Source organism: Chiloscyllium punctatum, chromosome 5 (assembly GCF_047496795.1).
Source record: "Chiloscyllium punctatum isolate Juve2018m chromosome 5, sChiPun1.3, whole genome shotgun sequence".
NCBI classification, from domain to species: domain Eukaryota; kingdom Metazoa; phylum Chordata; class Chondrichthyes; order Orectolobiformes; family Hemiscylliidae; genus Chiloscyllium; species Chiloscyllium punctatum.
In genome coordinates, this window is record NC_092743.1 from 118,180,591 (window position 1) to 118,204,863 (window position 24,273).

General features: G+C 39.7%; 1 protein-coding gene across 3 annotated transcripts in view; it reads right to left on the minus strand.

Moving 5' to 3' along the window:
* Positions 1-24,273, minus strand: part of reck (reversion-inducing-cysteine-rich protein with kazal motifs) — a 177,172-nt gene that overhangs the window by 78,848 nt on the left and 74,051 nt on the right. For all 3 annotated transcript variants that reach the window (XM_072571197.1, XM_072571198.1, XM_072571199.1), the window contains 4 exons: positions 18,338-18,371; positions 17,443-17,640; positions 13,144-13,411; positions 6,628-6,807 (listed from right to left, as the gene is read on the minus strand). In XM_072571197.1, the coding sequence (XP_072427298.1) occupies positions 6,628-6,807; positions 13,144-13,411; positions 17,443-17,640; positions 18,338-18,371 (680 nt within the window). The remainder of the gene's footprint in view (positions 1-6,627; positions 6,808-13,143; positions 13,412-17,442; positions 17,641-18,337; positions 18,372-24,273) is intronic.

Sequence of the window (24,273 nt, forward strand, 5' to 3'; positions counted from 1 at the left end):
ATTTTAAAACTTTTATAATGACTCACAGAATTGTTGCACTGCAGAAGGCAACTATTTGGCCCATCAGGCACGCACCGGTTCTTCGAAGGAAGATGATTACCTACTGTCACCTGCTTCATTTCCACATCTTGCATACTATTTCTATCCAAATAATCATCCAATGCCATTTTGAATGTCTTAATTGAATGGGCCTCCATCGCACTTGCAGGCAGTGCATTCTACATCCTCACTAATGGTGAAGAAGTTCCTTCTTACATCACCCTTGCTTCATTTGCACATCTTTTTAGATCTATGCCCTCCCATTCTTCTTCTTTTTAGGGGGCGTGAACAGCTCCTCCCCACCTAATTTATCCAATATGCTCATGATCTTGAGAGCCTCCATGAAATCTCCACTCACCTTACTTCTCTTCAACGAGAACAATCTCAACGTTTCCAATCTAACCTCATAATTGAAGTTTCTCATCTACACTCTCCAATGCATTCACATCTTTCCTACAATGTGGCACCCATAACTGTACACAATACTCCCAGCTGAGGTCTACCAAGCATCTAACAAGTTCAACATCATCTCCTGGCTCTTGTACTCTGCCTCTACTAATAAAGTCTAGTATGCTACATGCTTTACTAACTGCTCTCCACTTGTCCTACCATATTTAATGATCTGAGCACACATTCACCTAAGTCCCCCTGTTCCTTCAGCCCCTTACAATTCCCTATTTTATATTGTCTTTCAATGTTCTACTTACCAAAGGGCATCACCTATACTTCTCTGCATTGAACCTCATCTGTCACCTGTTATGACACAGAGACAGGCACCAAACCAAATCGACATTTTTATCTTTATATTTGCAACACTGTTAAATTTAAGCTTTCAAACACTCTCAAAACTGACTTCAATAGTTCTTAACCAGACTTTTGAATAATCAAGCCCAGACTCTGAAAATAATCAATTCTCAACGCCTATTTGTATTTTAAACAGAAGATTTAGCAATTTATTAACAAGACAGTAACTTCAGCACTGTAAAACTTATCTAATTGGTCTACACTATAAACACGAAACCTTATATTTCAGCCCCATTTCCATTCACACAAAAGCTGGACAAAGACAAAGTTAGGGAATAAAAAGAAAAAAAAACCCAAAACTGGCCAGATTACTTAAGTGGTTTTCATGATGTGTTGTGCCACAGGCACATCAGGGCAGGGCTTATACCATTAATGGTAGGGAATATTTGGATGAATTGTGAGGAGCTCAGTGAAGTGTCGATGGTTTCCTGGTTGATTTTCTGTAGATGTCAATCAGGTCGCCCTTACAGATAAAGACAGTAATACCTATAATTTAGTTTCTATTGTGAGTTTCTAAGAGCTACTCATGGGGGGTGAGGCCAGAAGCTCTCAAATCTTCATCTTGTAGCACGAACAACCATATTCCTTCTTTCACTAAAAACACAGTCCAATACTCAATTCGTCTACAGAATATATTGACCAGGAACCAACCTGCAATTAACTTCCAGGTCTGGCCTTACAAATAAACAAAAGCTTGTTTGATCTGTTTCCCTTTCAATATGAGCTATTACACAAAAGTCATCTTTAGTTCACAGTTCCTAATTCAAACCAAAACTAATAAAAGAATAAAATAAAAATAATCAAAAATCAGCGATGCTCTCACACATCAATCTGCCCACTCTTCAATTACAAAGTAATTAGAAACAATTTAACAGAGTCCTGCTTGTCTTAAACTTTATTACATTAATATAAAGAGTTTGTTAATACCGATAAATCCGTTGGGCAGATTGGGAGACTTTGGAGCTCACATACACATGTTCAACATTGAACCACTGAGTCCATTTTCAATCAGGTGCGCTCTGGTTCCTTTTGTGTCCCTGTACTAATAGGTTACTGATTTAACTCTACTATTGGTAATAAGCTGAGCAAAGTAGCAATATTTTTGTGATTTTTACATTTGAAGAGAAGCACAATTAAATAGTGCAACCAAATAAAGTCTGTTGGACTGACTTAACTCCCCTGTTTCATTTTTATTTTTAATAATCTCAATTCATGCTTATAGTCCAATTCATATGGTAACAAAGAACTCAGGTAAATTATAAACAATTTTGCATTTGAAAGTGATGTTCTATTGCTTCGCAAGGATAAACAAATATGGAAGAGAACCATATAAAAGACGAGGTCAGAGTGGTGTAACTTTTACTATCTGGTTATCTGAGTTATATCATGGTAGCAGAGAATGGTCACTTAAAAGTTAAACAAAGAACACTGTAGCCAGTCTTCACACTATTTTGATGTACACTCGGCTTATGACAACCACCTGATGAAGGAGCAGTGCTCCAAAAACTAGTGCTTACAAATAAGCATGTTGGACTATAACCTGGTGTTGTGTGATTTTTAAACTTTGTCCACCACAGTCCCAACACTGGCACCTCCAAGTCATGACTAACATTACCTAGTCTGGCCTGTAGGTGACTCCATTACTTCATCAATTGGTTGATTTTGTAACCGTCCTCTCAGAAGCCACACAATGCTCAGGAGGGGCAAACTTTTGACAGTTCATGAAGGCAGTCCATCTACCTTATCTGAAATTAATGATGTGCAATAAATGCTGACCTCAGGTGTGGCACCGGCATCTTGTGAATTTAAAATAAAATTCAAACACAACTGAAATGCGTTGATTCAAGCTAAAGAATATCAATCATAATTCTACATTACCATCATAATGATCATAATGGAGAATGATAATAATACATCTACATAAGAATTCTTGACACTAAAGTTTATTTGCCATCGCCTGCACAACTGGATATTCAAAATGCTACTGAGAATGTTTGCCTTAACCTACAACTCTTGCTATTTTAGGATTGCCAGCAAATTTATATAACATGGATTTGGTGTCAGACCTTTGATACTTGTGAAATAATAAGGTTCCCATTATCACTGAAGGAACTAAGACTTTATAGGAAAAGTTTCCTCCCATTTCTTTTTTGTAATTTCAGTGAATAGATTATAATGAACTTATAGGGGACTTAAGTACAGGATTATGTTCTGCATGGACGGGTTGGATGGAAAGTTCCATTTCTGTTGTGTGACTCTATATCTACATCTCACATTCAGGCCCTGCCTATTTTGTTTTGATCAAGTATGCACAGACAATCCCAACTCTGTGAATCTGAGCTTTAAGAATTACTGGCCAAACTTCCTACTGGTTGCTTCAGTGGCAAAGGGTGGAAACCACCGGTGTGAGATAGGTTAAGATTTGAGACAGGTGACCTGGGAGGACCCTGAAGAGGAATGCAGGATGGGTAGAAAGCCTGTTTCTGGTACTGTGCTCAAAAGTTTACAAATAAAGATTAACATATAAAGTTGCCCTCCAGCCCACACTCGCTTCAATCCCTACAATGTCTACACCTCACCCATGTTGTGCTTCCACATTTCAGGGATTCTATGATTCTATGTCAACATTAGCCCTTGAACCCACCCTGTGGCACCCACTCATCCACCATGTACCCACTCTCCTACACCCTACATGCCAACCTAAGATCTTGCACAAACTCCCATCACCACATTCACCTTGCCAATATGTAGTGTGCACCCAACCCACATATTCATTTCACTGTACACAAACTCCAGGGCCCCTACTTCCTATATACCAATGATGCCCTTGTACACATGCCGCATGGTCCCCAACACACTCCGTTCCAATTTACAACCTGCAGACCTTTATGACTCCTTATGCCAACAATCCATACCACCTACCCACCACACTGTGCCCTTTCATCTACCATGCCAACTTTCATAATATCCATTGTGATCTCAGGACACACACACACACAGATGAGAAGAAAAAAATTTCCATGAAATAAAGTGTACTGCAGATTTCATTATGTTTTTGATGAGATACTTCGGCCCAACAAGTCCACACCGACCCGCCGAAGCGCACCCACCCAAACCCATTCCCCTATATTTACCCCTGTAACTAACACTACGGGCAATTTAGCATGGCCAATTCACCTAACCTGCACATTTTTGGACTGTGGGAGGAAACCGGAGCATCCGGAGGAAACCCACGCAGAAACGGGGAGAATGTGCAAACTCCACACAGTCAGTAGCATGAGGCGGGAAATGAACCCGGGTCTCTGGCACTGTGAGGCAGCAGTGCTAACCACTGTGCCACCGTGCCGCCCAAGCTTTTAAAAAGCTAATCCATAATAACACATGCACTACATGTGCTACGTGGGCAGCACAGTGGTTTAATGCAGGTAGCGTGAGGGCTCAGTGGTTAGCACTACTGCCTCACAGTGCCAGGGACCCAGGTTTAATTCTAGCCTTGGGTGACTGTCTGCATGGAGTTTGCGTGCTACCCAATGTCTGCATAGGTTTTCACAGGGTGCTCTGGTTTCCTCCCACAGTCCAAGAATGTGCAGGTTGGGTGGTTTGACAATGCTAATTTGCCCATGGTGTCCAGGGAACGCAGGCTAGGTGGTTTAGCCATAGAAATGTGGTGTTACAGGTGCAGGTGGGGGACTGGGTCTGGGCAGGATGCTCTTCAAAGGATCGGTGCAGAGTCAACGGGTTGAATGGCCTCATTCTGCACTGTAGGGATTCTACAAGTCTACATTTAGATTCCTTCAGTACATTAAAGCTTTATTATAACCATTTAGTTCATATGCAACAAGCACTGGAATTCATATAAAACTACTTGTAGCTGTTATGAAAACTATGAAATGGAAGGCACACCACAGTGATAAGGAACCCAACTGAATTCAGCCATGCTGCACAAATACAGTAAAAGAAAATCTGCAAGCTTGTGTTGACAGTGAAATTGAAAGGAAGTTCTTTTTCAAATTGTCTACATTTGAAGTTTTAAATAGCTCCACAACCTTGACAAGTCACTTTGACAGCCTCAAGGAATTTATGAAATTCTTACTCACAAGCATATCTGCTTTTGAAAAATCCAAAAGGGCACCTCACTCCTGCTAAAAGTATCATGGGGTCACATCCAAAGGTGTGCCTTAAAAGGGACACCAAAAGAGTAGCCTGGCTATCCAAACAAATCCATAAACTTTGGACCTGCTCTTGTTTGGCTCAATCTGAACATACTGGGGGTTTGAGACAGCTAACTCACCAAAATCATGCAGGAGAGGAGGCAGGCGATAATTTAAATGACTGGTTGCCGCAATAAATTGTGCACGTGCAAAACCGAAGTTGACTCCACTTCTGGCACATAAAACTAGCAAGTGCCAAGTTTCAGAGCAGACTTGCAATTTTGGGCTATTTCGCGGTGATGGAAATGCTTTCCATCCTGGGGAGAATCCGGCTCTCAGTAAGTCATTGACACTTGCTCTCAATGCACCAACTGTATTTCTGTGTTAATAAATGTATGATTATTTTGAAATCCTTATCTGTTTTGAGTGATAAAAAATACTAGACAAACAACATTCTTTGATGAAAATGTCAACCACAAAGATGACTGAAGTAACCAGATGTTTAGTTTGATCCCTGGATGGAGTTCCTCAGTTGAACTTTAAGATCTCAGTTTTCTGACACTGACAGGTCAATGTTGGGGCCAGGGATATATTCAGTATTTGTCAGCTTTGTTTGAAGCAGTTTGAGGTTTAAACAACCTCTTTGAACACTGTCAAAGGGTGACACTGACAACATTTAAGCCAATGTCTTTAATAGGCTGTTGGTCAAACCACTTGCCTCCTCGTCATTATCGCTAGCAAAGGACGATCAAGCAACCGAACAGAATGTGAAGCTCTTTTAAGAACAATATTAGAGATTCTTTGTACGGAAATCAGGTGCTATTGTTCCTGGTCAGGCCTGGCAAAATGAGCAAAACTCCCTTTTCATTGTTCCTACTGAGTAGCTAGAAATACTGATAAACAGAGAAAAAACATTCTGATGTGGAAACGAAGAGGGAACAATTTACTTCCAAAGAAGAGATAAACAGAACTGAAAACCCGCCTTAAAGTGAAATGTTAACAGATGGAAATGAAGGATGGTCACCAGATGCCAGAGTAGGAGCTTCTGACAGGACCGATATTCTTTTTTTATGCTGGTCTACTTTCAACTGCACCCTTTTCACTCTACCCAAATATAACCACAATTGCCAGCAACATATGGAGTTGAACAAATGAGGACGAATGCTAGCAGTCAAGATTCTGGGCAAATACAAAATGCAACAACAAGTCTGCCTTCTGATTATGAAATTTGTAAATCAACTGAATAACTAGATGATTTGCACTTAGAATATTAATTCATTAAAAAATTCAAGTTTAGTATATTTGGCATAGTGTATCAAAATTCCATCTTTTAACTTTACTGCAGCATTATCTGAAGCATATGAATGAGTTTCCAAACACAATAACTTTTAATTATGTACAGATGTCATAGGTCCTTTGAATTCTGCAACTCTGACTTCAAATTTAATTCCATTTCTCTGCCCAACCTCTTACTTGTATTTTCACAATACGTTTTTATGTCCCTTTCCTGAATGAAAAACTTGCCTATGAAGAACATACTTCTAGGCTTTCTGTTATGCTTCAGAAAACTTCACATACCTGTAAACAGGGATAATGTTTGGCAATTTACGAGTAACTAAAGAGGGATTCTTACCTGTTGTTAAAATTAGTGCAGTACTTGAGACCTTGACAACCCAGTTGACATGGTTCTCTGACATCAGCCAAGCACGTAAACATAGCAGCTTCTAGAGGATTATATTCACAGACCCTATCAAATTCTTGCCAGTGAGTTGTGCCTCTCCACCTGCTGCTGTATAACTTAATACAGAGGTCCCTGTCAAAATAAGATTATTAATTAAAAATGGAAACAGCCTCAAAATGAAAGTACAAATAAAAGGAAAGTGCTGAAGAAACTCAGCAGGTCCAGCAGCATCTGTAGCGAGAGCAATGAAGATAACATTTCTAAGATGACGTTTCTTCAGAATTTACTTCAACAATATCATTAAGATTGCTGATTTGTACCTCTAAGATTGCCTAACTGTATTGTTGCTTCAAATCGTAATTAAAACCAATTTCTGCATATTTGTTACTTCGAGACTTCTTAACTTGAATGCCAGCCTTGCATGTTCTGGCATCCATAGACTCAAGGTAGTGCCTGTATTCACACCATGATCACTGTGACAGAGAGTCGGTCCTACTGAAATTGTCTTTCACAATTCTTTGATGGATTTCCCTTTTAGCTTTATTTCGGAGAGACTCACTCGCAGTTAGCAATGATGCCAAATGAATCTAGTGCTGGACAGAACCTCCAACAAAATCACCATCTGAAATACCATTCTTGTGACATCACAACCTGGGAAGCAATTTACTGGTAAGCAACTGGACAGTTTTGGCTAATAATCCAGAAAGTAAAGGCAGAGCATTTCAGCCCTATGGAATATGTGTGAACAGCAGTACAGTTCCAAGTCAGGATCCTGTGAGATTTGGAGGGGATCTTGCAGGAGGAAGTGATGTTCCCACCTTGTTCTTCTAGGTGGTACATGCTGTGTGTTTTGAAGGTACTGTTTAAGGACCATTGATGAGTTGTTGCAGTGACCACAAAGTTTGGGGCTAAGAAACACAATAACCTTCCTCTCCAAAACTACAATGATTACAAACAGCAAAGGTTAGGATTCCAGCTGTCTCTGATAACACTATTCAGAATACATGAATTGTCCTGAATCTTGTAACAAAATAATAACACCCTCAGTTTTCTATTATGCCAATCTAATAAAGGTGAGAGTCAATAATAAGAAGAGACCTGCCAGATAGCTAGAGCTTACAAAGGGTCAAAGTTGGAACCATACTACCCTTGCAATCAAATTGGACTTGAGGGAATCAAGCAATAATTATATAGTTCCACTGCCATGAAATACAGAATTCCCAAACTAAGCGTTTGATGAGGCTACCCACAAAGACTGAATTTAGGCTTGCTAAGGGAATTCTTCATAACCCCAAGGAGCATAGAATTCCAAAATGTAGCTGATACCCAACCTGTATCTAAAGGGGATCAAGATATTACAGATGCCAATCTTCAGTCAGTTCAATTCAGTCCAAATGATATCGAGAAATGGGTGGAGGCACTGGATATAGCAAAGGCTTGTGGACCCTGACAACATCCTGGTGCTGTACTGAACACTTGTGCTCCAGAACTTGCTGCACTCATAGCCAAGCTGTTCCAGTACAGCTACAATACTGGCATCTACCCAACAAAGTGGAAAATTGCCCAGGTAGATCTTGTGTACAAAAAGGAGGACAAAATCCAACCTGGCCAATTACTGCCCACAGTCTACTCTTGATCATCGACAAAATAATGGAAGGTATCATCAAAAGTGCTTCTGAAGCAACTTTTGTTTGGCAACAGTCTACTCAATTCAGGTTCCTCCAGGGTCACTCAGCTCCTGGACTCATTACAGCCTTGGTCTAAAAATGGACAGAGGTGTTCAATTCCACAAGTGAAGTAAGTGTGACTGCCCTGGATACGAAGGTTGCATTTGACCGAATGTGGCATCAAGGAGTCAATGGAATTCAAGATAAAACACTCCACTGGTTGGTATTTTTCATCACTCATTGGAAGATGGTCATGGTAGCTGGGCATCAGTCATCTCAGCCTCAGGACATCTCTGCAGTAGTCACTCAAGGTAGTGTCCTTGGCCCAAACGTCTTCAGCTGCTTCATCAATGACCTTCCCTCTGTCATCAGACCAGAAACGGGGATGTCCATTTATGATTGTATGATGTTCAACACCATTTGCGACTGCTCAGGTACCGAAGCAGTCCATGTCCAAATGAAACAAGACCTGAATAATATCCAGGCTTGGACTGAAAAGTGGCAAGTAACACTTACCCATGTGTACCAGGCAATGATCATCAAGAAGGAATCTAACCACCATCCCCTGACACTCAGTACCGTCACCATCACTGAATTCCCCATCATTAACATGCTGGGTGTTAGCACTGACGAGTAACTGAACTGAACTAGCCACATAAATGCTGTGGCTACAAAAGCAGGTCAGACGTTAGGAATAATGCAGCACACAACTCAACTCCTCTCTAAAGCCTATCCACCATCTCCAACATACAAGTTAGATATGTGATGAATCATTCCCACTTGCCTGGATAAGTATAGCTCCAGCACAAGATTTGACACCATCCAAGACAAAGCAACGTACTTGAGTGGCAATACGTCCACTCCCTCCAGTACCAATGTTCAGCAGCATCAATGCTTATAACTAGAGAACGCATTGCAGAAATTCACCAAGGATTCTTAGACACCATCTTTCAAACCCATGACGACTACCATTAGTAGTGATGATAGCATAATAGAACTTAATATTCAGTTTGAAAGTGAGAAACTTTGATAGGAAACAACTGTATTCAACTTAAACAAAGGGAATTACCATGAAATGACGATACAGTTGGCTAATGTGAACTAGGTGGCTAGATTAGCCCAAATGATAGTAAGCAAGCATTGGCAAACTCAAAGAGGTCATTCATGTCATTCAGCTAAAATACATTCCAGTATGGAGAAAACATTTTAAGAGAGGGATAGACCAACCACAGCTAACTAATGAAGTTAGACAGAATACAAAGTTAAAGAAAAAGCATATAAGGATGCCAAAGTCAGTGATAGACCCAGGACTGGAATAAACACAGAATCCAGCAAAAGAGAACTAAGAAAGATAACATACACAGAGAAAATAAACTACAAGGGCAAACTAGTGAAGAATACAAAAACTGACAATGAGAGCTTCTTTAAATATATGAAAAGGAAGAGAGGGGTCAAAGTGGGCATAGGCCCCTGAGAAAATGAATTTGGGGAAATGGTTGTGGGGAGCAAGGCAATAGCAAAGGAATTAAACAAATATTTTGCATCAATCATTATGGTGGAAGATACTTTGATGTTCCATCAATACTAAATAATACAGGGGAGAAACTGACTAGCATCATTGTCACAAAGAAGTAATATTAGCCAAACTAATGGGGTTAAAGGCAGATAGGTCCTTTGGCCCTGATGGCTTGCATCCTAGGATCCTAAAAGAAGTAACTTCAGAGATAGTGAATACATTAGTTGTATTTTTCCAAAAAGGACGAAGTACCAGAAAACTGCTAACATGACACCCCTGTTCAAAAAAAAGTAGAAAGTGGGTAATTATAGGCCGGTTAGCCAAACATCTATTGTTGGAAAAGTATTAAAATCAATTTTTAAGGAAGTAACAGCAGAACATTGGGAAAAAAATAACCTAATTAAGTAGAGTCAGCATAGATTCAAGGGAAATTGTATCTGACTAATTTCTTAGAGAGATTTTCAAGGAAGTGTCAACCAGAATGGAGAGAGGGGAACCAGTAGACATCTGTAGATTTGCCACTTATTCCAGAAGGCATTTTACAAGGTACCTCATAAAAGGTTAAGTCATAAGAGCCTACAATGTTGGAGGTCCTATATTGGCATGCATAGAGAATTGGTTCATGGGCACAAAACATTGAGTGGGAGTCAGGGGTTCTTTTTCAGATTGGCAACCTGTGACCAGTGTGGAGTTCCACAGGGATCAGTGTTGGGATTGTAAATGTATACAATATATATTAACGCCTTGAAGGAAGGAAGTTGAATGTACTCTAGCCAAATTTGCGAACAACATAAAAATGAATGACACGGCATTTTGTGAGAAGACAGAAAGATACAGATAAAGGAAGTGGGCAAAATCTTGGCAAATGAAGAATAATATACAATAATGTGAAGTTGTTCATTTTGGAAGGGAGACCAAAAGAACAGAATATTATTAAATACAGAGAATGCAGAAAACTGCAATACAAAGGGACTTGGGAGGTACTTGTGCACAAAATAAAGAAGACCAGCACACAAGTGCAGCAGAAAATCAGGTAGACTAATAGAATACTGGCCCTTATTTCAAGGGGGTTGGAGTATATAACAGTAGGGGAGTCTTATTGAAACTCAGACCACATCTGTGGGCAGATTTGGGTCCCTTATTTAGAGAAAGATATCATTTCACTGGAGGCAGTTTAAAGGAGGTTCACTACAACAATGTCTGATATGGAGGGATTGTCTTATGAGGGAAGGCTAAACGGGTTGGAATTCTGCTCACTAGAATTTAGAGGAATGAGAGATGTTAGCATCCAAACACAGGATTCTTAAAAGGCTTGACAGGAAAAGTGCTAGGAGGATGCTGCCTCTCATGGGATAGTCCAGAACCAGAGGGCACAGTTTCAGAATAAAGTGGCAGCAATTAAGGACAAAAATAAGGAGGCACTTCTTCTCTTAGAGAAGGTGTCTTTGCTACTCCTTGCCACAGAGAAATGCGGAGGCAGAGTCCGTGTGTATAATTAAGGCTGAGATAGATTGATTCTTGATCAGTGGGGGAAATCAAGGTTTAGAAGGGAAGGGTAGGAAAGTGGACATGAGGAATATTGGATCCTATTGAATGGTGAAGCAGGCTTAAGAAGTCAAACAGCCTACCCCTGTTTCTATTTATTATAGTCTTGTTTAGAAAATAAGTACAGCAGACATGGGAACACTACTGCTTAGCAGCTCCCCTCCTAGCCACTCAACATCCAGACTTGGAAATATAACACTGTCCTTCCAGTGTTGCTATATCAAAGTCCTGGAACTCCCTCCCTAATAGCACTGTCTATCTATTGAATATGGACTACAGCAATTCAAGAAGGCAATACACCATCATCTGCTCAAGGGAAACATTGGGTAAAAGATACTGGCCTAGCTAGCTCACATCTCAAACATGAATGCAAACAAATGAGTGAGGCCTCCTCAAACAACCATTTTTCTATGCCTCCTGAAAGAACGTATCCAACATCATAAAACGGATTGTTGAAAACTGTCAGAATTATTGATAATTGAATTATTGCCATTAATGAAAACATTTAAAAACCATACAATGCAGAATGTGTTAAATGTTCTTCTGTTTCTTGAGGGTTAATAAATAGAGATTTCCTCACTTTGGACTGCTAGCTCCTGTGGCTGAAATGTTAGCCTATTGGTGTGCATTCTTTGGACAGTTTATAAATGTAACCATGCTAAATTAGATTAGAGAACTCACTGGTTACCAAATCAAGTTCATTCGTCAAGCTTGCAGTGTGACAAACACGTGCATGCTAGAAGTTACGTCCATTAGTACACCAAAATCTATTTTGTGTAGGGAAAAGACATTTGTATACACAATACACCAATTCAATGAACTACCAATCTCTGCTGCATTCCCATGACAATGCCCAGAACAATCAGACTGGCCTTCGAACGAAGGTTGACAGTTAAATGTTGTTGCTCCATGTTAATCAGCACACTCTTCTTATGCTATATAAATTGGCGTCCCTTTTATCTATTTTTTTTTGTCCTGGTCCTGGTAAGTAGAAGATGAAAAGCTTCAAATTCTTAGGAGAAAGTGAGGACTGCAGATGCTGGGGATCAGAGCTTAAAAATGTGTTGCTGGAAAAGCGCAGCAGGTCAGGCAGCATCAAAGGAGGAGAATCGACGATTCGGGCAGAAGCCCTTCTTCAGGGAATGCTTATGAAGGGCTTATGCCCGAAACGTCAATTCTCCTTCTCCTTTGATGCTGCCTGACCTGCTGCGCTTTTCCAGCAACACATTTTTAAGCTTCAAATTCTTGCCTTCTTTTAATAACTTTTAACTTTTGAAACTTGCCCAAAATATTTTAAAATACTGGATGGACACAGTTATGCTAGCACTAACTGATTTAACCTATGCTAATCTAAACATACTTCATAACAAAGGATTGTGATATGTGAAGGCTGCTTGCCAGTTGAAGAATGAAGCTGGATCTCGTTAACAGGCATTCTTTCTCTCATTCAGGAATTCTTCAGATATCATAGGAGCCAAACCAAAGTAGCACCCGAAAAACAGATTAGATATGAAAAGCTGATGTTAATTTATTGGATCCTTAAAATCTACAGGTGCTTGAAGGATTGAAAATAAGGAGCAACATTTGTATCAAAACAGATATTGCTCAGTGAAGTAACTGGTCTTTGACTGGAATCGAGGCAAGTTCTTTTCTATATTCTGTGTTTCTTGGGAAGTGGTTGAGTATTAAAATATCGAAGCACATCGCAGAAAAATACAAATGTTTTGTTGCTATACCAACCTGCAGATAGAAGTGTTTGCTTTGGAACAACAGTGTAACTTAGCACCATCAACAGCTGTAGCAGGCAGCCCATTTGTACTATTATCTGGGTTACTTGATCCAGAGCTTTCGAGAAAACACTGCCAGAGTGGATCCTGAGGCAGAGGCATTTTCTTACACCCTTCAATAAGTCCGTCAACAATTTCTTGATCTGTTGATTTTGTCATCAGCACTCGTTGACATGTTGTCTGACAAGCTGGGTCTTCTGCTCTGTCACAGCAATATAAACCTAAATAGTTAGAAATTCATTACTACTATTTAACTTTACTGAACTTTTTGTTCGATTAGCTATTTGTCACATTTCTGAACCAACACATATTAAATTACACTGATACAGCAAATGCCAGCAGTTCACACCTTATTTGGAGGATCCTGGATAATTAGAACAATGCTCTCAAAGATCTTTGCGGTAATTTTGGGATTTGTAGATTGCTGTAGGGCTTTGTAGCATAGTGAATAGAGCGGAGCTTCACAAATGGCTACATCTGCAACATACACACTTATTCAACAAAGGGATTTCTTTCCTAAGTTGAGAAACCCAGATAACACAAAGATAAATCAAGGAGCATTAGTACATGATGCCAAGATTGGCAATTAAAAGATTACCAAATTGTGGACTTACAAGAAAGATATATACAATGGCACATCAAGTAATAGTTCCCCTAGTCAGAAATGCAAAGCTTCAACAGCAACTCCTATTCTTATTGTATCAAAATCAAGGTAAACACCAAGTATCCGATAAATGAATGCTTTAGCTCATCAAGCCTACAGTATTCACCTTTCACAAACATCAATTTGTTTATCAAAATTGTTACAGACATTAGTTTCCCTTGTGGGCAGTGACCCTAACTGACTGGCATCCAATTTCTCAGCAGCATTCCCTTCTGGTTGTTGAACAACAGGGTAGGTCCATGCAGGTTCTACTTCTAAATATTTCCTTTTTCGTCCATTATTCCACTTCACTGCTTGGTCCTGAATCTGATATGACACTAGACTAAAGGAAGCCATTCTCTCACAGATAAGAAGTTCAAAAATGAGGGAGAAGATTATTCTGAACATGTTTAAGAAACTAAAAGTCTATTCTCCATTACATTAGCTGCAAAAGACTTCGCAACCTGCTGGGGGGAAAAAACCTAGCTACCTTGAACATTGTTAAACCACTCATCACTTGTCAGGCTTCATTCCTTAGGCTGAATAATTTAGGTCAGCAAGGAAAACAATAATGGGAAAGTGTGGCTTGAGGCACTGTGTCATATGGGCAGCAGTTTTGGATAAGTTAGCCTCTTAGATTAAAAAAAAGACTCTACGTACACCAGCAATGTATTGTTTCAGTCTAGAGGTAGCAAAGGCATGGATGAGGGTCAATAATGGGAAATAAACATTGTAAGTTAGGGATTGCTTATTAAAATAGATAGAGGCCTGGCTGGATAACAGGAAACAGCAAGTAAATAAAAATGAGTCTTTTCAGATGGATAAGACAGAGTGGTATGCACCAGGGATTAGTTCTGGGACTTCAACCGTTCATAATTTATATAAATTAACTGGAGAGACAAAGGTAAGGTTAGCAAATTTGCTGATGTCACAAAGATGAGTAGGAAATTACGTTGTGAAAAAGACACAAGGAGCTTACAAAGATTCTGATCGGTTTAGTGAGTCGGGTAAGAGCTGCAAAATGGAGTATAATGTGAGAAAATGTGAAATTGTTACACTTCTGCAAGAAAAATAAAAAAGCAAAACATTATTGACAAGGTCCCTCGTGGCAAGCTGGTAGAGAAGGTGTAGTCACATGAAATCCATGGTAAAATGGATCCAGAACTGGCTTGATCATAGCGATGAAAGGGTCTTTTTCTGACTGTGACCAATAGTATTTCTCAGGGATCAATAGAACCCCTGTTGTTTGTAATATATATATATAAATGATTTGGAGGAGCATGTAGGTGGTCTGGTTAGTAAATTTGCAGATGGCAAAAAGGCTGTGGCACTGGAGGATAGTGAGGATTGCCAAAGGATATTGGCAAGATATTGATAGGCTGGGGACTTGGGTAAGTTGGGTAGAAATGGCAGATAAAATTTAAACCAGACAAATGTGAGGTGATGCATTTTAGAAAGTACACAGTAAATAGCAGAACCCTTAGAAGCATGAACTTACAGAGGTATCTAGACATACATGTCCGCAGTTACTCGAAAGTGACAACACAAGTGGATAATGTAGTCATGCTTGCCTTCATTAGCCTGGGCACAGAGTATAAAATGAGCAAGTCATATTGCAGCTGTATAAAACTTCAGTTCAGCCACATTCAGGATATTGCATACACTTCTGGTCACCACACTACCAGAAGAATGCCAAGGCTTTGCAGGGGGTATAGGAACTGTTTACCCATATGCAATCAGGCTTGAAGGATATTAGTTCTGAGGAGAGATTGGACAAACTTAGTTTGTTTTCACTTGAACGCCAGAGGCTGAGGGGATGACCTGATAAAGGTTTACAGAATTATGAGGGGCACGGATAGAATCAATGTCAAGGGGCTTTTTCCCCAGGGTAGAAATGTAAATTACAAGGCGTCATAGGTGTAAGGTAAAAGGGTCAATGTTTAAAGGAAATGGTGTGATATTAAAAAGTTAATTTTTCTGCTGACCTGCAAGAAATTGCATGCCCGGGGGATAGGGTGGTGTGTCTTTGTCTTATAGGATGAATGTGGAAAGCTTACATTCCCATCTCTTGCCATTCAGAGATGTTTTAAATTGTCATCATCACCTATTCACAATCAATAAGAATATTATAGTTGGAATTCTGACTACTCCCTGCAATTGAAAAAATACAATTCACACCGGACATGGCCATGAAGGGATGATTTGCACTACAATGTTTCTGGAGGTGAGTTGGTCACTGCATTGTGTCTTGAGTAGCATGTGACTGTAAGGGAGTGGCTGGGGGTTGTCTTGTGGGCATTACTAACTGATGTAAAGATTTTGTATAAAGGATGGGCTGTTTCCTTTGTTCAGAGAGCTTCCCTGGACATGGTGAGGAATGTTCAGGGTTTCACCAAATCTTGTACTGTACTGTGCTTAATAAAATTTGGTTGTGGTGCATTGCAGTTGCGAGTGTGGTGCTGGAAAAGCATAGCTGGTCAGGCAGCATCCGAAGAGCAGGCGAATTGACGTTTTGGGCAAAAGCCCTTCGTCAGGAATGAGGCTTGTGGGTCAGGGCTGAGGGATAAACGGGAGAGGTGTGGGGTTGGGGGGGAGTCATGTGTCAGCATGGCTTTGGGAACCGATCAGCCTATTTCAGTGCTGTACTGTACTTTGTTCTTTATTAACCAAATGGTGAGAGACTGCAGAGCTCCAAGATGCAGAATGATCTGGTGTCCTAGTGATGAATCACAAAAGGTTCATACGCAGGTCCAGCAAGTAATTAGGAAAGGTAATAGAATTTAATAATTACGAAGGAAATTGAATGCAAATGTAGAGGTGTTGTGCTTAACTTGGTCAAGTCATGGGCAAGACCACATCTGGAATGCCTTGTATAATAATGGTCACTTTATTTAAGGAAGGATGTAAATGTGTTGAAAGCAATTAAGAGGAGCTTTACCAGACTAATATCTAAAACAAAATGGTTGTCTTACGAAGAAAAGTTGAATAGGGTAAACTTGTATCTGCTTGTGCTTAAAAGAATAAGCTGCAATTTTATTTAAACATAAATATTCTGAGGCTTTGATAGGCTGGATGTAAAGAAAATATTCTCTCTTATAAGATTATCAAGAGATCATTTTAAAAATTGAGTAACCTATTTAATGAAAATATAAAATTGTTCTTTTTTGCTCAGAGGGTTGAGTTCTTTTGGAATTGTTTTCATGAAAGTATCATGAAAGCAGACCGCTTGAACATTTTTAATGCTGGCATAGATCAGATTATTGTTAACTAAGAAGTGAAAGGTAATTGGATTGTGGATTTGACGTTACAATAAGATCTACCATGATCATATTAAATGGCAGAACAGGATCTACAGATTGAATGGCCTACTGCTGAGATGAAGAGTAAAGATGCAAATGATCGTAGGCATGAATATGGCTCTGGGGATATAATAGAGCCAATGGCTGTTTAGGAAGGGCAGTGGAGGAAGCAGCAAATGCTGCTGAATGGAAAGTTCATTTTGGCAACAAAGGCATGCATGCTCTCTACAAGACTAAAGACAATTATAAACAGTATTAGAGGGCATCTGCTCTAACAACTACTGAAATAGTTTAAAAGATTAATACTCACTATCAATGGGATTTTTCATTGGATATGAGCGAGTATAGTTGTCAACACATTGAATAAGCTGGGGGCTGATGGAGGCACAATAGTTTTCTACAGCTTTAATCTGTGACTGTGTGGGAGAAGAATCTGTACGGAAAATAGCTTGGCAATATTCTCTACAGTTTGTGTGTCGTCCTGCATAGCTGCAACACAGGGATCCCTCTGTAATGCAATAAAAGAAATATTAAGTCATTCAGCCAAATATCCTTAAGTTCGAAGATATTGAGCAAAGAACTAGGGTTACAACAAAACGAGAATACTTTAAAGTTCAGTACGTTGAGCAATGTTACTTAGAAAACAAAATTCTGGCAATAGTTTGCTGTGACCATCCATTCTTCATTTAAGATGTCTGCATTACAAGACTGATTCATTATTGCTAGCTATACTGTATAAGATACGATGCAAGTGAGCTGGACAGGAACTTGCTAAAAGCAGAATCCAGCTAAACAAAGTGGTACAGAGCCCACTTTAACTTGACTTGCAGCACAAGTTCTGTCCATAATTCTACTGATTTGCAGGGCTATCTTACACCTTTTAAGACCTTTCTCTCTGGTGATTTACACAAGCACAGTCCATGGCAAAATCTCAATTTTTGTATTTCTATATCTGGCTAAACATTATGCAATGCCCGGTTTGCTTTGTAATTACATAGTCTGCATTCCATGCATTGAGTTTTGTAATCTTCAGTTGTTACTTGGGCTGGATTAACTTTGAAAGCATTTTACAGACTGCAGATTTAAGGTTAATAATTAAACTAAATCACCATATTCCACCTCAATACATTTAAGGAAACATTAAAATAACTCAGCATTACATTCATCAGCATCATTTCCATGTTTTAGGATAAAAATGACCTTACTTTCATTTCTGTTCACACAGCTGAAAAAAGCAGTCTGAAATACAAAAAAGTAATGCATAAGTTAGCTACAATAGTCACAAATATGTTCTCTGAAAAAGTGCTTCATACATAAACCAGTCTCTCAAAGTTATTCTACCTCCTCTTTTAAAATGGAGGTTAGCCATGGCATCAACAATAGTATATTTCTAACCAGCTACTGGAAGTGTACAAAAAAAAGGAGAAGGATGTTTTCACTTCATCGCTTCTTTCCCATCACCATTTCCCCATCCCCAACAAGGGCTAATCTCAGTAGTACCTTGGTACTTCAGCCAAGAACTCGTCCACACAGACTGAATAATTAGACAAATTAAGTTTTGTAGATTGACAAAAGAATATGCAACATGCATTTTATATATCAAATTTACAATCATGAGCCAGTCTTTTAAGAATTACATAAAGCCCATCTCTGTAACAAAATAAGTAGACTATTAAATCATATTTCACATATATATCAAAAATTTCATTTTAAATTAAAATATTCAAAATAAATGTCAATGTAAAGAGTGCAAAATTGGATATGATTATAAAGCAAACAATATGCTTAGCTATGCAAGAACCAAAAAAAAAGCTGTGTGAGCAGAACATGGGAATGGCATCAACAGATATCCAGATAGTAAGAACAAAGAAGCAGAATTTATAGTAAGGACAGTAACTTTTTGATAAAAAGATAGGGCTGCATGAGAAGAAAAAGTAGTGATAAAAGACCTCAGAGACAGAGGGGAGATCTTGAAGTAGTCACAGCCAATACCTATAAAAAAATAATCAGTTTAAATCAGTTTAAAATGCATATTTGGCTTGAATATTGACAGTTTAAAAGTGAAAATTTCAACAGCATCAACACAAGGGAATCATTTAACTACAGTCAATAAATTGTACAAAATATACAACTTACTTTCCAAGCTAGACTATAAAAACAAACTTACTATTTATCTTTTAAACAATATAAAAGGAATTAAAGAATTAAGATCACTGACTGAGAAGTCAAAGTTTACATTTTACACAAGAATAATGCCACAAATCAAACTGACCCAGATATTTCGTCTGAATTGGAAATCCCATTTCAACAAATGATCATATTTGAAAGATGCCCATTACCTTTTGATGACTTCTGTGCTGGAGATTTCCAGACAGGAGCTTCCTATTAAGGAAACATCCAAGATACCTTGATTCCAGCAGCAGAGATCATCTCAGAGAATATCCCTTGATTGCTAAGTCATCAGCAATCACTATTTAAAAATAGATTTTCCGAAGGAAAACAGGTAGTAGGCATTCTAATAGTCTGCTATTTAAGAGCATAGCTACAAGGGAAACTCAACCCTCATGTAGTTTGAACATCTATAGTCACTTTTTTTACTTTGAAGTCAAGACGGTCTTATTACAAGTGCATTGAATTTGATTTGAAAAAGTTGCTTTTACCATTAGTTGGAGTTCTCTTAATTCATACCATTGTTACCCCCAATCTGACACACCAATCAACCTGAAGTACTCATCCATTTAATTAGCATCTCAGTCACTCTGCACCTGAGCCCCTCAGCTGCCTATCACCTAATCTTCTCCTACTCTTCTATATCAGGCAGACAGGATGCCAACTTTTGGATCTTTTCAGAGAATATCTCTGGGACACCCACACCAATCAACCCCACTGCCCCATGGGTGAACATTTCAACTCCACCAAGGACATGCAAGTCCTGGGCCGCCTCCATCGCCAAACGCTTACTTGGAGGAAGAACGTTTTATCTTCCACCTTGGGACCCTGCAACCACACCGACTCAATGTGGATTTCACCAGATTCCCCATTCCCCTTACCCCATCTTATCCCAGTCCCAAGCCTCCAACTTGGCACTGTCCCCATGACCGGTCCTACCCCATCCAGCTTCCTTCCTTCCTTCCTTCCCAACCATCCACTCCACCCTCCCCTCTGACCTATCACTTCCACCCCCACCTCTGTTTATCTATCACATTCTGAGCTACCTTCCCCCCCAGGCCCACCCCTCTCCCATTTATCTCTCAGCCACCCTGGCACACAAGCCTCACTCCTGAGGAAGGGCTTATGCCCAAAATGTTGAATCTCATGCTCCTTGAATGCTGCCTGACCTGCTGTGCTTTTCCAGCAATACACTCTCAACAATTGTTATTCCATGGATACCAAAAATAACTCAAGACAATCACCCCATTTAGACATTTCCTGCTGGAATCATTCAATTTTTCAGTTACGAAACTAAAACTTAAATCGAGGTGGTGATTTATGAAGAGGGGCTCTGATATCAATTTTCAAAACCTCTCTGGCCTCGCAAGGAGTGCAAGACGACTGGAGGACAGCTAATGATATACTAATATTCAAGAAGGATGATTAGCATAAAATCAAGAAACTATAGGCCAGTGAATCCATCAATGGTAGGGAAAAGATTGAGGTCTAAAATTAATCTCCACTTGGACAGGTATATATTAACCAAGGACAGTCAGCATGGCTGTTCCTGGGGGAGATCATGTCTATCAAATTTTAAATTTGAGCGGAAGTAACTAAATGCATAAATGAGGGTGGTGCAGATGATGGATCACAAAACCATATAAATGATTTAGCACAGAAGGGGGGCTGGGGGACCATTTGGCTTATCTCACCCATGCTGATACAAAGACACCCAGATGCCCTTGCTAATCACATCTTCCGGTCAACAGTCCACAGTCCTCAGCTTACAACATTTAAGATACAGATCCAAGTATTTTTATTTTAATGAGTTCAGAGTCTCTGCCTCCACCACCAAATCAGGCAATGCACTACCGTCTGTGTAAAAAAATCTTTCCTCATGTCTCCTTCTGCTATTTAGTTTGAATCTATGACCCCCGGTTGTTGAACTCTCTGCCAAAGGAAACAGGGTCCTCCTGCCTACTCTATCTCTAGCCCTCACAATTTTGTATATTGCAATCATGTCACCCCTCAGCCTTCTCCATTCTAAGAAAACAACCCCAAACTCTCCAATCTTTCCTCGTAGCTACAATTCTCCAGCCCTGGTAACATCCTAGTAAGCCTTCTCTCTCAAAAGCAATTATGTCCTTCCTATAATCTAGTGATCAGAATTGCACAAAATACTCCAGTTATAGCCTCACTAGTAGCTTATACAGTTTCATCATTACAACCCAATTTTGTATTCTATACCTCTGCCAATTAAGCATCCATTCCACGTGTCTGTTTTACAACTTCATCTACCTTTACAGTTGCCTTTAGGGACCGACCAGTCCGCCAAGATTTCTCACTTCATCTACACTTCACCGTGTATTCCCGTTTATGATTCCCACTGTTTGACCTCACTAAACACACTACCTCACATTTAGCAGGGTTGAATTCCATCCGCCATTTTCCTGCCCCACTTCATCAACCCATCAATATAATTTTGGAGCTTACAGCTATCCACTACATGGCCACCTTTTGTGTCGTCTGCAAATGTTCCAATTGCACACTCCACATTCAAGGCCAAATCAGAAAGCAAACAGCAGGGCTCCCAATAGCAAACCCTGCAGAACACCACTTTAACCAACATTCCATTTGCAAAAACAGCCATCAATTATTACCCTTTATTTTCTGTTACTAAATCAACTTTGGATCCAATTTAACACATTACCCTGTATCCCATGGGCTTTTATTTTTTAGATGGGTGTGCCATGACCTTGTCAAATGCCTTACTAAAATCCACGCAGACAACATCCACTGCACTATCCTCACCAATCCTTCTTGTCACTTCCGAAAATATTTTCATCAAATTTGTAAGGCACAACCTTCCCTTAAAGCCATGCTGACTATCCCTGACTAGTCCATGCTAAGTGACAAATTTATTCAATCTCTCTGAATTGATTCCAACAATTTGCAGCGAGTCAGACTAACTGACCTATAAATTGTTTGGCATTTCCTTTACACCCTTTTTAAACAATAGAACTATATTTGCATTCCTCCAGTCCTCTGGAACTTCACCTATGACTAATGAAGATCAGAATATAACCCTCAGGCCATCTGCTATTTCTTCCCTGAACTCCTTCACCATCCTAAAGAACAATCCATCCAGCCCTGGTGACTAATCCACGTGCAAGGATTCCAACTCCTCCAATTGAGGAGGAAGTTATTTGAGTCCAGGGAAGTTATTTGAGTGGAACTGAGAAAATAAGAAAAGGATTATCACCTAATTGGGATTGTACTATAGACACCCCCCAACAGTCATGAGGAAATTGAGAAACACATTTATAAGGAGATCTCAGTTAAAAGTAAGAATAATGGGGTGGTTATGGTAGAGGATTTTAATTTTCCAAACAGACTGGGACTGCCATAGTGTTAAGGGTTAAGATGGGGAGGAATTTAAGTGTGTACAAGAAAATTTTATGATTCAGTGGGTGGAAGAATCTGCTAGAGATGGTGCAAAACTTGACCTACTCTTGGGAAATAGAGCAGGACAAATGACTGAAGCGTTAGTGGGGGGACACTTTTGAGACCAGTGACCATAATTCTATTAGTTTTAAAATAATTATGGAAAAGATTTACAAGTTAAAGTCCCAATTTGAAGGAAGGCCAATTTTGACGGTATTAGGCAAGAACTTTTAGAAGTTGATTAGGTGCGGATGTTCACAAATAAAGGAATGGTTGGAAAATGGAAAGCCTTCAAAAGTGAGAATAACGAGAATCTAGAGATAGTATATTCCTGCTAGGGTGAAAGGTAAGGCAGGTAGGTGTAGGGAATGCAGATGACTACAGAAATTGAGGTTTTGGTTCAGAAAAAGGAGGAAGCATTTGTCAGGTATAGACAGGAGAGATCGAATGGATCCTTAGAAGATTATAAAGGCAATAGGAGTATACTTACAAGGGAAATCAGGACAGCAAAAAGGCAACACGAGATAGTTTTGGCAAATAAAGTTAAGAAGAATCCACACACACCAGAAATACATTGAGGACAAAAGAGTAACTAGGCAAAGAACAGGACCTCTCAAAGATCAGCAGGGCAGCCTGTGTGGGGAACAGCAGAGGGGAGATATTAAACAACAATTGTGCATCAATGTTTACGGTGGAGAAAGACATGGAAGATACAGAATGTGGGGAAATAGTTGCTGACATTTTGAAAAATGTCCATATGACAAAGGTGGTGGTGCTGGATGTCTTGAAATGCATAAAGGTGGATAAATCCCCAGACCTGATCAGGTGTACCCTAGAACTCAGAGGGAAGCTAGGCAAGCGATTGCTGGGGCCCTTGTTGAGTAATTTGGATTATTGATGGTCACCGTGAGGTGCCAGAAGACTGGAGGTTGGCTAACATGGTCCCACTATTTAAGAAAGATGAAAAGGAAAATCCAGATAACTATAGACTGGTGAGCCTGACATTGGTGGTAGACAAGTTGTTGGATGGAATCCTGACAGACAGGATTTGTATGTATTTAGATAGGCAAGGACTGATTAGGAATAGTCAACATGGCTTTGTGCATGGGAAACCATGTCCCACGAACTTGATTGAGTATTTTGAAGAAGTAACGAAGAGGATTGATGAGGGCAAAGCAGTGGTAGTGATCTATATGGACTTCAGTAAGGCATTCGACGAGGCACCTCATGGGAGACTGGTTAGCAAGGTTAGATCTCATGGAATACAGGGAGAACTAGCCATTTGGATACAGAACTGGCTCAAAGGTAGAACACAGAGGGTGGTGGTGGCGGATTGCTTTTCAGACTGGAGACCAGTGACAAGTAGTGTGCCACAAGGATCAGTGCTGGGTCTACTGCTTTTCATCATTTAAATGTTTGGATGTGAACATAAGAGGTACAGTTAGTGAATTTGCAAATGACACCAAAATTCGAGGTGTTGTGGACAGCAATGAAGGTTACCTCAGAGTACAATGGGATCTTGATCAGATGGGCCAAAGAGTAGCAA